Source organism: Clinocottus analis, unplaced genomic scaffold (assembly GCF_023055335.1).
Source record: "Clinocottus analis isolate CAN_PGR_092001 unplaced genomic scaffold, fCliAna1.0.p SCAF_14, whole genome shotgun sequence".
Classification (NCBI taxonomy): domain Eukaryota; kingdom Metazoa; phylum Chordata; class Actinopteri; order Perciformes; family Cottidae; genus Clinocottus; species Clinocottus analis.
Window position 1 is genome coordinate 2,157,986 of NW_027175865.1, and position 15,485 is coordinate 2,173,470.

General features: G+C 44.4%; 1 protein-coding gene across 4 annotated transcripts; it reads right to left on the reverse strand.

The window, feature by feature from the left end:
- Positions 1-48: 48 nt before the first annotated feature.
- Positions 49-13,419, reverse strand: LOC137784666 (zinc finger MYM-type protein 4-like). 4 transcript variants are annotated; one of them, XM_068575507.1, is made up of 28 exons: positions 13,172-13,419; positions 12,852-12,915; positions 11,354-11,978; positions 10,527-10,670; positions 10,209-10,285; positions 9,953-10,105; positions 9,467-9,705; positions 9,035-9,239; positions 8,213-8,416; positions 7,795-7,945; positions 7,575-7,690; positions 7,275-7,457; positions 6,694-6,844; positions 6,444-6,616; positions 6,186-6,330; positions 5,764-5,853; positions 5,640-5,671; positions 4,917-5,061; positions 4,189-4,301; positions 3,809-4,046; positions 3,461-3,685; positions 3,213-3,322; positions 2,929-3,106; positions 2,548-2,699; positions 2,357-2,471; positions 2,025-2,273; positions 1,451-1,574; positions 49-1,276 (listed from the first exon to the last, which is right to left on the reverse strand). In XM_068575507.1, the coding sequence occupies exons 2-28, from the start codon at positions 12,882-12,884 to the stop codon at positions 1,024-1,026; spliced, it is 4,623 nt and encodes a 1,540-aa protein (XP_068431608.1). In that variant the 5' UTR covers positions 12,885-12,915; positions 13,172-13,419; the 3' UTR covers positions 49-1,023. The 4 variants fall into 4 exon arrangements, with proteins under 4 accessions (XP_068431608.1, XP_068431607.1, XP_068431609.1 ...); XM_068575506.1 differs by having other exon boundaries at positions 13,067-13,190; XM_068575508.1 differs by lacking the exons at positions 12,852-12,915; positions 13,172-13,419 and adding an exon at positions 12,945-13,017.
- Positions 13,420-15,485: the final 2,066 nt, after the last annotated feature.

The window sequence follows — 15,485 nt, forward strand, 5'->3', positions numbered from 1 at the left end:
AATAACTCAAACCCTGTTACTGTTCTCATGAAACTCTTTTGAATTTGTTTTATTAAAAAACAACATAGAATAGAAAATGTTCAGAACATTGGCAGCCATACTAAGGACTGGGAGTTAATATAACCTAGATATACATAAATGGTCTGTAGGCTACTTAGTTTTATACACCAGTCATGGTTATGCAAAGGTAAAGTAAAGTCTCAGAGGGTGCTCGGGTAAAACAGCATGTCCAAAATTAAGTCAACACTCAAAATCTTCTGTTCATTTCAATTGCTCTATAAAAGTAGTCAGACTTAATTTTCTTAAATGTATTAAAATCATATTTAAAAAATATATAATCCAACCATTTGGACACGCAATCTCAAATCAGATTATTTGATGAATTACATAGTTTGTGTAAATGCAATTCTTTTACAAATTACCATGGCAAATCGGGGAATCGATTATAAAAGTACCTATGAAGGAGAAAACAGTGATGTCACATTTTTCACATTATGAAATCTGATTTCCAGGAATATATATCTATATATTTATATATAGAGATATATATCTACATCACAGAAAGCTGTTTTCAGTTTGTCTTCTGGTCTTCTCGTCACTGGCACCAACAGAAAACTGTTATTTTCCATTGAAGCTCTTTTAAGCAAGGATAAAAAATAAATTTAAAATCCAATTTGCACACAAAATTGAAGGATTCATAACGTGGAAGGATAAAAAAAAGTAGCATTCGCCATGAGAAGCAACCATTCACCAGACAAAACACAAAAAGGACAGCCATGTGTCCTGCTGAGCAGTTCGACAACAGTCTTAATGCTGAGTTTTGTATCTCAGTACCAAACCACCCACACATGTGGTTGAGGAAAGTATGACTTTCTTTGCGCATCTGCACATTGTAGTTATGCATATGATATATTTATTCCGTCCATTTGTGTTTATTGGGCCATGTTTAAATGAACATTTCCATTTATCTACAAACATTTACACGACAGGCTGCTCCACCACTAGAAAGGTCACTTCTGCTCCTCATCCCTCTGAATCCCCGTCTTCCTCCTCGCCGGGCGGTATAAATGGTGGATCCTCGGAGGTCTTCTGCTCCATCCCTTCAGCTTTCCTCTTCTCGAGATGCAGTTCTCTGACGGTGAGGATGCGGACGAGCATGCCCTCCATGGTGTCGTCGTCCAGAGGGGTGGAGGAGAACCAGAGGGGGCTGTTGGGGACGCAGCAGCGCTCGGGGTGAAGGTAGAACAGGTTGGTGCGCTGCTTCACCGACTCCGAACTGGATGAGGACAGTTGGTAAATTACATTTTAGTCTTTGATATAAAGATAACAAAGGAACTAGACACGGCCAAACAGTCAACAGATTATTAAAAATGGACAGTTTGTGTCAATATTTGCCTTTTTTTTTTTTTTTTTACATGTTTTTTACAGTTCAGTGTGCTTCTATACTCACCACTTGGAGAGGTAGAACTCGTAAAGTCTGACTGGACAGCGGAGAGGGTTCTCCGTGATCTCCATCATCTCTAGAAAATCTTCTTTGCTCTCCTCCTTACGCTTCTTCACAGGAACCTGTGGATCTGAGGATGACACGCACACATTTACAACATTCCTAATGTGAAACCATTTCACGGTTCATGTTTGTAAAAGCCCAATTTCACAAAGAACTTTCTGTTCTAAATACTGTAAATGAACTCTACATTTGAAAGTTCTTTCCTGTAAATTAATTATATGCTACAGCATATGTATTTCAAAGCCAATTAGTTTTTATTCCAAGTAACATCACGGTCCAGATAATGCAGATCTGAAGTGATAATGAAAAAACGTAATATCATATAATGCCAGAGCTCTGGTGCAATGCATTCTTGAATGCCTAACATTCATATAAAAGCAGAACATTTGTGATTAGGAAAAATGAAATGAAAATGATTTAACAGGTGTTCCTGTACCTCGATATAAATGTGATCGCCATGTGTTGTTATGCAACTAAAAAAAAGGTGCTTCACTCTGACCCTCGGCCACATTGGTACCTGTCTCTGCGTCGCTGATGCATATCGGCGGGTAGAAGCGCAGGAAGCTGGTCTTGGTGTTGTTCGGGTTGGTCTTGGTGCAGCGCATGACGTGGGCGAAGGACAGCTGGCGGTGCTGCTCCACCGTGGTGAAGCCAAAGTACTTGCAGCAGAAGAAGAGCAGCGTGTTGAGCAGGACGATGGGAGAGTACGCGCCCAGCTGCTTGCAGTCCCAGAGGAAGCCCTCCTCCACACGGGAGTGGATGTAACCTGCAGAGAAAGAGAGAAAGTGGAAACCAGGAAACTGACAGGAAGACAAACTGATCGATTGACAGAATAAAATTGCAACTCACCACTTGCTGTGATTGAGGGCATGAAATCTCTTAGCATATTATTGAACTCAGTGGAGAACTTGTTGTAGAACCGATCCATGAATATGTTCTCCACGCGGCCGTTTTCAAACAGGTACTGCAGAGAGACAAAAGGGCTGTTATTGATGTCACTCCAGTATGCGTTTCGGGTTCGTGTGCGGGAAGCGTCTTGCCTGCTGAATGCCGAGGCAGAGGTAGAAGAGGCTGTCGGGGGAGTACGGCTCTCCGTTGGGTCGCTTCAGCTCAGTGATGAAGCAGCAGAGGCCGTAGCTTAGCTCGGCAGTGGTGGAGCGAAGAACATCCTCCTTCAACTCCATGGGCCGAGCTGATGAAGACACGAGTAGACCAAAGTATTAAGAGGTTAAAAGGGGGCAAATAGACCTCCTGGTCTTCTGGAAAGATGGAATATTTAGACTTTGAGGGGTTTGCATTTTTATTTGAATATCCCTCTTTACTGTCGGGGGTTTTAAATTAAATGTGTGAGGGTATAATATTGGCACGTGAACTCGGGTCAAGATCAGCTTAAGTTGGATGCACTGTTCGTCCGGACTCACAGCCAAAGCGAGGCTTCTCCAGGTTGGGTTGAGTTTGCCTCCATTGGATCCATCGCTTCCAGGCCTCAACTCCATATTGGCTCCTGAGTTTTGGGACGTCGAGAGCCGCGGCCTTGTTGGCGGCGGCTTTTTGAGTCGACGCCTCAGCTGCCTTAGACGACCGCTGTGGCTTACGACCCTGAGAGGGCAGAGAGAGAGAGAAAGAGAGGGCATCGTAGATGTGGTGAGACCATGGAAGGTATTCCCACTGTCCTAACTTATCGTCTCATTTTCCAGACGGTCACCTTCTTTTCTCTGGCTTTCCTGTGACCTTGGCGTCGTCGCGCAGCTGCAGGCGGAGGGCTCGGGGTTTGCCGGGACTGCTCTCTCAACCGGGCTATCCTCTCCAGAGTTTCTGGCAGTGACATTACATGAAACATTAGCCCGAGCGATGCAAAGTAATTCGTTATGCCGACCACACTTACAACAATTAAACTAAACCTCCTTCGAAAGAAAGGGGTCGAGGGCGAGAGAAGTTGAATGTTCTCCTCACCGATGGACAGGTCGGCTTCGACATCCATGGCAGGCGGAGGCGAGGGTTCAGCTCGAGGCTCACTGGGAGCGCCCGCGGGGACGTCCGGGATCGCGTTGAGCTTTTCCTGACTGCACGGTCGGCCGGGAGAGAGGAGACCCGCGTCAGAGGAGCCGTCCTCCCAGTTGTTGAGGAAACTGGCCAAGTCATCCGTGTCCAAGTCGTCACTGAAGTTACTGCCGTGGTCTGTGAATGAAACACAAGAGGAGCTCTTCATCCAGGGTAATGGTAAAACAAAAAAAAAAACATCTCTTCTCTTCCCAATTACCTTAAATAGAAGAAGACTATTAAGAAAAATGTGTTGCTCACCATCTAGAGCCGCTTCTTCTGGTTTCTCCCTCTCCTTCTCAGATACTTTTTTCTCCTTCGGCTCCTCCTCTTTGTCATTTTTGTCATTCTTCTCGTTCTGCTCCGCGACCATCTCAGCCATGAGGATGAGCTCTGCCTCGAAGGGGTCCGACGGGATCTTTTGCTTGATTTCCTGGATGGTTTCCATGATGCGCTCGGCGCTGTCCACGGTCACGGGGAGGAACATGGGTACGGGCACCTGGATGTCACAGTAAGAACATTTCAACGGTACGATGACGCTGTCGTCCAATGTTGTCATCCTGATCTTCAGATGATCCGATGCCACAATTCAGAGAATCTAAATGCCACAAAACCAGAGGTGGTTGCAGTGTGTGACGTACCGGTAACGGCAGGCCTAGAGCTTTGGGAGTATACTGGCTGTACATGTTCATGGGCACAGGGACATACACTGGCACTGGGACCGGAACGATCATGATTTTAGGGTAGACGTCGTCTGGAGAGGGGGGAAAAAAAGTGGTGAAGATCACAACTATGTTGGGAATAACTATGAATGCAAACTTTAGGGGACAAGCACATCCAAAAGTTGTTCAAATCAGAGACTGAGTATCACTGTGGATCAGTGGCGAGCCGCCAGGGCCTTCGAAGCCTTCTCTGAAGGCCTAAACAGAATCACAAAGTCATAACAATTTTATAATTTTAAAAAATAAAAAATAATTAATAATTAAAAGTTATAGCTGTTTTCAATAATGTAATTGTTTTTCACAAATACACTACATTTATTAGAATTATTTAGCTTATTAGTAGCCCGGTTTAAATACATGGAAGAGCCTTCTAGAGACCCTAGACGTGTGATTGGTCACAAGTCCCATGTGACCATTAACCTGCGCTGTGATTGGTCAGTGGGGCACCTTGACTTCCGTCTACTAGAAAACAAGCTGGCTTCAGTAGGAAGGAAGTAGTAAATTGTTGAAACATATTTAGAGAAGCAATTACCTTTTTATAGTTTTGCTTGGTGTATTTTTTTATACTCTATGACTGAAGGAGTAGACAGCATTTTCAAGCTAAAAAGCGATGTTCCCAATAGAAACACTGTAGTCGGGGTGTTTACCTGTCTGCGCTTCGACGTCGACGGTCTGTGTTATACAGGAGACGCCTTTGTTCTGCACCAGCGGTCTGCAGAGCACGGCCTTGTTCTTCAGGATTTTTGGGGCCGACGGAGGAGGGACTTTCACTGCATCCGTCTGAATGCTGATCTGAAGACGAGACAAAGGACAAACGGTAACAATTCCAGAATAAATAAAGTTAATAAACAGAAGAAGAGAACCTCGCAATGTCTCTAAAAAAGGCACAAGCGGCACCAAAGACGGATTGTGAATCTGAGTTTTATATTTCTTGAAACGTTGTGTGCAGGCAGCAGCACGTACCTTCACCTCTTGAGCCAAAACATGACTAACACTTCAGAGTTTTATAATCGTCTTTCATGCTTTTAGATTGTAGAAAGTCTCCTTTACAAATAGAAGATATCTTGCATGAAGGGTTTGCTAAAAAAAATATGTTTAGTTCATGCAGAACGCTGTTAACTAAACTGACAACTGAAAGGACAGAAAGAGACAACGATCCTTCAGAGCAGCAGTTGAATGAGATTTTAAAAAAAATCACACAAACTGGAAGTGTAGCATTAAAATGTGTTGGATTGGTCAAATTCAATCATATTTGGCATCACTTTATTTTCTTTTCAATGTTAATTATTAAAGGAAAGAAAAACATTAGAAAACAGGTTTAAAATACATTTTTACTGTAAATAAAGTACATGTAACACACGGCAACTTACCTGTCCAGAGTCCTTTGATAGGAGGTCTGTGCCTGTGGAGACGATGAGGATGAAACGTTCAGCCGGCACCGTTAACCGATTGAATGTTTCTCTCCCTTATGTTTGACATTCAGTTCATAATAACCTGTGTTTGTTTGTTGTTGCTGGGCGGCTTTTTTCCTCGTCAGAGCGCCAGCGAGCGAGATGACGTTACCGATGACCGGCGTGGCCTCCGCTGCATCAACGCACATTCAAAATAATATAGAAATAAATAATCCTCTTGCATACAGCGCTTTTAAAAAACAATGTTTGTGCATTATGCAAAAAAAAAAATTGGCATTTAAAAGGGTTACAATTTGGAAAAATAAAACATATTTGGTAGTTGATGTAACTCAGTCAAAGTGAGAAATAATATTGATAAATAATTTCATGGCAGTTTCGCGATGCAGATATTTTTGTCCTCAACTTTAAAAAGAGGGGATGCATGATGGTGAAGGTGTCAGGATTAAAAACGGCAATGCAGGAACATAAAACGTGCAATGGCAGCCACAACACACACACACACACCTGTGATGACCTCGCCCTGCGTGGCCACTGTGTCACAGCAGAAGTGGAGCAGACAACTCAGGTCACAGAAGTGTTTGACTTCTCCCAGCATGGGCAGACTCTGCTTCAGCTTCCCTTTGTGGCCGCAGGAGTCACACTTTGCAACCTGAGAGGAAGGACGGCGTGTGAACATTTTAGATCCTCGACACGGAGGTTGTTTTTTCGGGGGGGATTTGGTCCAACTGGGACTTTACCGAAACCGCGCCGAGGCTCGCTTACGTGGCAGAAGAGCATGGTGTATTTGGACCGGCACTCCTCGGAGCAGAACTCCTCCGTGGAGCCTCCGTACTGGGCCGTCACCAGCTTCTTGGACATGCTGTGGCAGTAGACGCAGGAGTGACAGTGTTTCCCCCAGTTCTTCGTCAGATCGTGTCTGAAGAGGAGCTTACAGCCTGGGAGGAAGACACGGGTGTTTTGTTAATAACTAGACGCTTTTAAAAAGGTGTATTTTGTATTTCCGCTGGCTCACCGTCGCTGCAGAAGAAGCAGTCTCGGTTGTTGATCCTCTTGGCGTCTCTGGTGATCTTTTCAATCTTGCAGTATTCACACAGGCTCGACACAAAGTTGTCCTTCTGGAACTCGTGAGCACAGTCCACGTCGCAGAAGAAAACTAACTTGTCCTGCACACACACACACACACACACACTTTTCATTGTCTCCTCGATTGCAATGAACACATTGCTAAAGAAGGCCTGAAACAAAAACTAAACTCTAAGTGCAATAAAACCGTTCCAAGTATAAAGCTTATAATTCATAAATATACCCGTCCAACAAGCTTTGTGCTTGTTAAATGTAAAGTAAACATGTTGAAAAGTGTAATAAACGTCATATCTCCTCAACACTCAAGGCTAAGATCGACATAACAACCTCTTGTGGTTTGCATTCCCTGAAAAATTATGATTTTTAGTTCACAATATTTCTTCTTGTCAGACGTTGAATGCCCGTGTCCAAGAGGTTGGTGGACTGTAAAGACGTCAGGGACAACGGAAAGACACTATCTTCTTCTCTGTTGTGTAGAAAAACACACTAACTCACACACAAACACGTTACCTTGATCTGGAGGAGTTCGGGTTTAAAGTCTATGTTGCGGTCACACTGGGAGCAGTTCAGTTTCAGCGGTCCTTTAGCGACGTCTCGCAGCGTTTGGGTGGGAATGACACTCTGGATTTGGGCAGAGCTGATTGGCAGCTTGGTGAAAACGTTCACCTGCGTCTGGGACTTCTTGAACTTTTCCTATGGCACAGAAGAAGAAAAAAAAAAAAACCCACTGAGAACAAGGCACAGTTTCTAGTGCGACAGGAAGTGTGTGTTGTAGACAAAAGAGACAGCTCGACAACAAACTGTCCGTACCTGAAAAGCCATGACACAAGGGAGAGTGCAGAAGTTCCTGATGGAGGTATCGGACATGGCCAGGTGGTAGGCTGGCACTGTGTTTTTCCCACAACTATCACAACTCAACCGAGCACCTGAAGAAAAGAACAAAAGATTTGAAAATGCATTTATTTTTTAAATGAACCCATTGTAACAATGTAAAGTAATGAATGCCAACCATCATGAAAGCCACCTGTACCTGATACACTGACAGTCTGGACCTTGAATGCCATCACGCAGCTGCTGCTACAGAAGAGGTTCACAGAGTCGTCGTCGTTTTTGTTATCAATCATGTCGACCAGCGACCGCGTGGTGCGACACATCGTACACGACTTGGTTATCTTCGTATTCTATGATGAGGTTAAAAAAAACAAAAACAGAATTGTTAAGTTTCTTTTTGATAATTGTGTACATTGGCAGCTAAGTCCCGCCCCTTTAAGGCAGACTGGCCAATCCTAGCGTAGCATCGGCCCTCTCTGGCCGCGGAGCCGACAACTATACACCTCTAATGCGATCTTTTGTGATGTTTTTCATTTTTAGGCTGTTTTTTGTGGATTAGCAAAGAGTCATTTTCAAAGTATATTCTGTTAGGGGGTCGTTTGTTCCATCTTTCCTACCTTCTTGTACTTGGCCAGACACTCTGTGTTGCACAGCGTTTTGTTGCTGTCCTCCAGCTTCAGCATGAGCGGCTTGATGTGGCAGTAGGAGCCGCAGTGTGCGCAGCCGGCCATGGACAGGTTGTTCACCGCACGGAAGCGGTTGAAGCAGGCGTCGCTGCAGATCTTGTGGACGGCGCCGCTCAGGATCACCTCGTGTTTGCTCTGCAGGAGGGACGGCGGGAACAACCGCGGTGTGTTATTTCAGCGGTTGTCCGTTTCATGAGGAAAGTGTCGCTTACAGGGGCAGCGAGGGGGAAAAGGTTGTGTGTACTACTTCTGTTCTGCTTAATACTTAATATACTTTAGTTTGACGATGCGGGAAGAGAACGAGAATATTTTGACTGCATCCTTCAACCCAGGAAGCAAAAGGAACACTGATGACACAAATGCAGGAAAACATATTTATATTATTACTTATTTACTGCCTGTAAGTGAGACACTGTTTTCAATAGATTTACAGATATTTATTATTATTGTGTAGGTACTCTTCAGAGAAGCAGTTTCTATTTTTAGATTTTGTTTACCTATTTTGATAAACGATTCTTCGTTTGACTCCTTTTTCAGGTCACACATTTTTATCTGCTTTACCATGTGTTATATTATTGTAAACTGAATATCAGTTTTATTTATTTTTTACATTGTTGGTCGGCGAAAATGTTGCACCCTCGATCTCTGAGAAATTACAATTTAAATCAATATTTTATGACATTTTAGAGACGAAACAAGTGAATCCAGACATATAATTGGCAGATTAAGCCATGATGGAAATAAAACACTTACGATGCAGAATGTCGAGCACATGCTGCACAGCGACCGCGGTGCCGTCGGTTGCGGTGGCGTTTTGGCGGCGTTTGCTTTTGGGATCCTGAAGTTGTGGAGGTTTTTCTTGTAGTTGAAGGTGGTCAGGCAGTTCTGGCTGCAGAATTCCTTCATGTTGCCTTTGGCATCTGGAGCCAGGATGACGTCCTGAGGCCGAATTATCAACCTGGGACGACATCAACAAAAGGTTTAAATTCAGTAATAGTTTTTTTGGGTTATGAACTTCTCACAAAACTTGATTTACCTACTGTAAATGACTCTTAATAGTCTCACAATATGATGCAAACACTAGTACCCTTGAAGTGATAACAGAGCACTCATTCGATACCCATCATGTGAAGGGAGGCTGTGTGTTTCAGTCCCGCCGGCGAGCTTTTCTTCTGTTAAACTCACTTTTGGCAGTTGTGGCAGATCTTAGTGACTCCTCTGGCCGATGGGAGAGACGTGGTGAGGCAGACGGTGGAGCAGAAGAGCGCCGGCGAGCCCTTCCGCTGGAACGCCGTCTGGCCCTTCATCAGGCTCTTCTTGCAGTTGGAGCAGGCCATGCGCGCCGACGACGGGTGGACGATGGGCAGCGGCTGCGTTTCGGCCGCCGGGGTCACAGAGTAGACCGATCCGATCCTCAAGTCCTCCTGCCGACAACAGAACGGAGAAAACAGCGGGTGAGGAGGTGGTCCACCGATTCTGGATCCATCAAATCCTGAATAAAGGACTTCTTATACAGGACATAATGGAGAAAGTTGGGGCTCCAATCATAATCAAGGTGTTCACATTCACAGATGTTCTCCTTAGCTGTTCTAAAACAAAACATTGTCTTTTCAATGTAAGCTTTTATCGCCAACGACTGTGTATACGTGTGTGTGTCTGTGTGTGGCCCACCTTTGCCGCGTTGGGCTCATCTTTCACGCTTGCTGTGCAGGCAGAAGATATCAGAGCGTGATCGTACTCTTCGTCGATGGGCTCATCTTTCACCTTGACCAGAGGCGGCGAAAGACACTGATTGACCGTCTGAGTGGCAACGCGGATACTTTCCTGCAACAGGAAAGAAAAGTTGTTGTTATGTTGACTTCCTAAACTAATGTAGAGTTCAACCTCTGTGGCAACATCCCAAACAATTTGTCCAAGTTATACTCACAGTGTCTAATCTTGGTATTGACAGCTTAACTACTTTCATCCCGTTCACCCGGTTCGCTGGTGATGAGCTGTCTCTTCCTACGGGAACACAAGCGACACGTGAATTCAACTGTGAAGAAGTGTGCAAAGTAAATAATGTGTGTGTGTGTGTGTCCTGGATTGGAAAACACACCATACCCTACAGCGTGTAAGATCTCAGTGTTTAATGATATGTGCACGAGGCAACATCTACAAAATCTGGAGGTGTCGTCTCTCATCTTCAGAAAATCTCCCTTCGGAAACTGAAAATTGTGCATGTGGGACGTCTGCGGTCACTCACCTGTGCCGGCAGACGACGCAGACAAGCTAGACCGCACCGAGTCTTCCTCCTCCGCCTCCTCCTCTTCCTCCGCAGGTGGCGGTAACACTGTGGGTTTCACATCCACCTCCTCCTCCACAGAGTTACTGTCATCCGTCACCGAGGCTGCGAGGGAACAGTTGAAATACAGAGATGACGCAATGTTATTCTCGATTCAGACCGCGTGAGTCATTGATGAAGCCGCTCTGTAACTTTCAACTGTTCACGACTAACAACTGTCGCTATTCTTTATTAAATAGGGAAATCTGCATGCGTGTTGAGGCTTGCACAGCAAAAATCTCAAGAAAACATTTACCCAATACATATGAAGCGTTATTAATAATTCATTAGTAATCACTCCTTACGTGTCTACTTAAAATAACATTTAAATTACAATGTTGTAGCAATGCATAGTGTATAAAGATACAGTAAGCAATACTATTATCATATTTTTTTATATTTATCATAGCAATACCACCATATTTTTGTGCAATACTGTTATATTTTGTGCCTTATTTTTTTAGTTTATTGTAATTCTCTGTTATTCATTCTGTCTTTGTGCTCCACATTTTCCGAAAAGAACATTCCTCTTTTCTTTTGTGATCTTTAACCCCAAAGTTTTTATTATTAAATACATTTTTCTATTATAAATATTTACCTGATACATGTAAAACAAGGTTATTAACAAATAATCTTAAAATACATGTCAACTTTGTGCTCCACAATCCCGCCCCCCTCCCCTATAGAAATGTTGAAAATCTTTCTCTCTGACACAAAACCTTCTGGATTAAACTCGTGCTGAACTTCACCTGAGTTTACACAGGAAGGTGAGCGGCTGCCGTCCGCGTCCATCAAACTATCCTGCCGCTCCTCGTTCATCTGAGCTTCCTGCTCCACCTCATTCACCGTGCCGATGTCCATCATCTCGTCGAGGTCGTCCGCCACAGAAACCCTCGATTTACCGCCAGCGGCCTCCTTTTCCTGCTGGGCGTCGACGCGCTCCTCAGTGTCCATGTCGGCGTTAGCGAGCCGCTCAGAGGTCTGCTCGGGTCCTGCAGGACCGTCCTCTGAGCGGCCGTCCTTTACTGCCACGTCTTCTTCAATCGACTCGAAGTCCTCCTCGGTTTTCACCTCAAACTCTTCCTCGGTTTTCACCTCAAACCCTTCCTCGGATTTCACCTCCAATTCCTCCTGGGTTTTAGCCTCAAACTCCTCCTCGGTTTTCACCTCAACTCTCTCGTCTGTTTCGGACTCTGAGGTGCTCTCCGGCTCGCCGCCGCTGACCAAAACTGTGCTGACCGTCTCTTCCTCGGGTTTGTCCTCCTCTGCATGCTCAGAGGGTCGAGAAGGAGCGTCGCGAACACGCTCCGGGTCTTCAACATCCACCGATGGCCCCGGCTCTGAAACGGCTTCCATGGACTCTTCGTCTGTCCCCTGCAAGACAATAAACAGTTTGCATTTTGCACAAGTGATACTGGGAAAAAAAACACTCAAATACAACCGTTAGAGGTCCGTTATTCACGCTGCTACTCCTACTGCTACTGAAGGTGACTGCTCGGCCTATTTCACAATCACAGCATGATAAAACTGTGTGAATTCAAGCAGACGATTTCAGTGAATAATTCTTAAAACTAATTAAAATTGTGTTTTATTTCCATATGGCGTGTATGTGGATCGCAAAGAAGAATACTTCTGACAAAGATAATTAAGCTAGGAGAATTTCAATGCAACTATTACATGAAGCTGTGCTGTGAAGATGAGGCAAAAATCACAAATTTATATACCATCTCGAGTAGAGCGAGAAGGAGGAGAAGCCTGTCGCGACTGTGGAGGTATCGCAGTTTCCACATTTGGTGGAGAAAGGGGTAAACATGGGACATGAAGAGGGCAAAAAGAGGGCAAGAAGTGCGTTCTTTTTGTCAGTTTTAGTTTTCGCGGTTATCGCGAGCAGGTTTGCGTACGTCACTTCCGCCAGTTGGTTAACGTAAGTGTTCCATTTGACACAGTGCTTATAAGCGATGGAGTGCTCTACAGATGTTGGTGCACTGTATTATAAAGTGTTCGGTAGTAGACACGTCCATTGACATAACATTACAGTAAAACACTAGTTGCAACATAAACTTACATTATCACGCATTATCTGTCAGTATTTGACTCGTGCATTGCTTCAAAACAAACGCGTCAACTTGACACGTTAGCTTGTTGCTGATATAGCAACACAATGTAAACACAAACGGCAGCTCCACCGCACAGCGGTTCAACCAGCACCTACACCCTCACGAGAGGTTAGAAACGACTTGTGATTACCTCCGCCTGAGTCGCTTCTTTGGAGTCGGCCATGTTATTGTGCTGTGTGGACTAATTACATGACCTGTAAACAAGAAGAGATAGTTAGCTCACCATTCGCTAAGCTAACACTAGCATGTCTCCAAGTCTGCACAACTCTCTTGCCCGTCCCGTTAGCTCGCTACGGCTACCTCGCCGTTATCGCGTCAGTATCTCCATACAACTACACAACTCACCACTTTGCTGAATTAACAACTATTGTTTTTGATAGATGTGCCAATGTCTTTGCTAGGCGCCGTTATACGACATGTATAGAAGCGTCACAACGTGCAGAATATTACCGCGCCAGCGAGTTGGACGGGAGACACTTGATTGGTGGCCAGCGTTTGGCGTCCGTCGCCAGTTTCCGTCGTGGCCGCCATGTTTGATCCAAAATCGGATGCACGGTTTTTGCAAATTAAATGTGATTTGGTGCTTTTGAAAATAGACTGTGCAAATATAAACAAATGTTTAATGTGGTCCCCAAATTAGAGCTACATCACTTGAAACCAGGCTATCTTGTTGCATGTTTCGCAGATTCGAGCGTAGGTCTACTTCTTCTTCTTCGTTTTATTTGTCGGTTGGCTAACCAGTTCAGAGGAGCATTGTTGCCACCAACTGAACCGGAGGGCGGAACAATTTATGATGCAGGAAAGAAAAAACTAGTTGCTGGCTGTTTTCAACAAGATATCTGACAGAAAAAAATACTACAACAAAAAAATCATAATTAAAACTTTTTTTTTTAAAGTCATGACAAAAACAAAAGTAAGACAAAAAAATAAAAAGTCATACTTATTTTTTGTGTTATACTTTTTTTGGTTTACTTATTTTGGTCATACTTCTTTTTTTGTCCTACTTTTTTTGTTGACTTTTTTTGGTATCCTTTTTTTGATCAACTTTCATAAGTTTCAAATAATAAAACAAATTGTTGCTTTAATTTATGTATTTCGACAAACAAAAAAAGGCCATGACAAAAAAAGTAGGACAAAAAAAAAAGTCGACCCCCCCAAAAAAATCATGACAAAAAAAAGAAGTCATACTTTTTTTTGGGTCATAATTATGATTTCTTTTTGTTGTCATAATTATTTTAATTTGATGCTTTGTTTATTTATTCTCAGACCAGTGATAGCGTTTCCAGTGCTTCCAGAACCAATTCATTTTGGTTGTGTACTTTAAATATTGCATTTGTATGTGTATGTACGTACGCTTGTAGTTCATTGTATGTCAAGCACTTTGTAACTGTTTTAAAATAAAGTGCAATATGAATACAATAGTATGATTACCACCACCATTACTGATGCAAAGACTATGTTTTCATGTTTTCATCTAAGGATCTGATTTGTCTTCTTTGTTTGTCTCTCAGAGAAAAGACACCGGGCGTTGGGGGAGGAGCCGCAGACTGTATGGAGACGAGGACGTCGTGGTGTATCTGAAAAACACTTCCTCCCCATGACATGACACATGACATGATGTTCTTTAAATATCTGAATGACTTTATTAACAACATAAACAACCTGGTTTGAAGTATTACTTCATTAAGTGCCATGTCGGGCGTCTTTCTACTGGAGAAAACGTGATGCAGTGCCTTCCAGTAGAGAAACGGTATTAAGTTCCATCTGGGTGACCATCTAGGGTGGCTGTAAAATGATTAATGTCAGTCCACTATTGCACAAAATCATGAGTAAAATCCAACACGGATGTTGAGTGATGAGGTCTCACTCACAGTGGCCGTCCATTTCATCCTGAAGCTGTTGGATAAGGTTGAGGTCAGAGCTCTCTATCAAGTTCACATGAAGCTCAAGAAAACACGTCTTGGCTTTGTGCAAAGGGGTAATGCCACGTTGGAAAGGGCTTTCTCTGAGCCGCTGACACACAGTTAGAGGAACACTATTGTCTAAAATATACCTTTTTTTTCCTGCAGCATTTAGATTGAAGGAATCTAACACAGAGCATAACAAAACATCCCAAATACACAGAGTGCATGTGGACAGGGCTGTTCATATACTAATGGCTGTAAGTTGCAACAATAGGAGACACATTATTGGTAGCTGAGTGTCGTTGCCGCTCTCTGCAGGAGCTTCAGAGTTATTTTACTGTCCAACTCGTCCATGAAGCCTTCGTCCACTGACTCGCTGTCCACCTCCACCCCTTCAGCCTCTGTGGGCAGGAACACATGAAGCTGAGTGCGAGCTGGACCGGCTGTGGAGGCGGCGGCGGCGGCAACAGCCGGAGCGGGGCGTTCACTGCAGCTCGGGAGACAAGGCCTCCCGACGACAGACAAAGGCTCTCCCTGAGACGTCCAGTTGCGATACTGCATCACCAAAGGCCGGAGGTCCCCCTGTACCGTCTCTGCACTCAGGGCCGGGTTGTGCGAATGGCGCCTCACCGGCCTCGGCTTGGCGCCGGGCTGGATGGCCCGGGAGAAGTGAATGTAGGCCGGTCTGCCGCAGCTTTGGGCCTGCTGGCGGTTGGGCTGCTGGCGGTTGGGCTGGCTGGTCCCGGGAGGGCGGCAGGCCTTGTAGGGCAGCGGGACTGGCGACTTGGTGAACGGAGGAGGAGGAGAAAAGGATCTCTTGTGCATGAGACCGGGGCCACGGATGCCGGAGAATCCCTCAA

Bases quoted from the DNA above. Each gene is read 5' to 3' on its own strand.
- LOC137784666 (XM_068575505.1), bottom strand. From the start codon at position 12,424: ATGTCCCATGTTTACCCCTTTCTCCACCAAATGTGGAAACTGCGATAC. The intron at 3,107-3,212 runs GTGACCGTCTGG...CTGCCCTCTCAG, and splicing joins GGAAAGCCAGAGAAAAGAAG to GGTCGTAAGCCACAGCGGTC. The intron at 1,277-1,450 runs GTGAGTATAGAA...GTCCTCATCCAG, and splicing joins GAGTTCTACCTCTCCAAGTG to TTCGGAGTCGGTGAAGCAGC.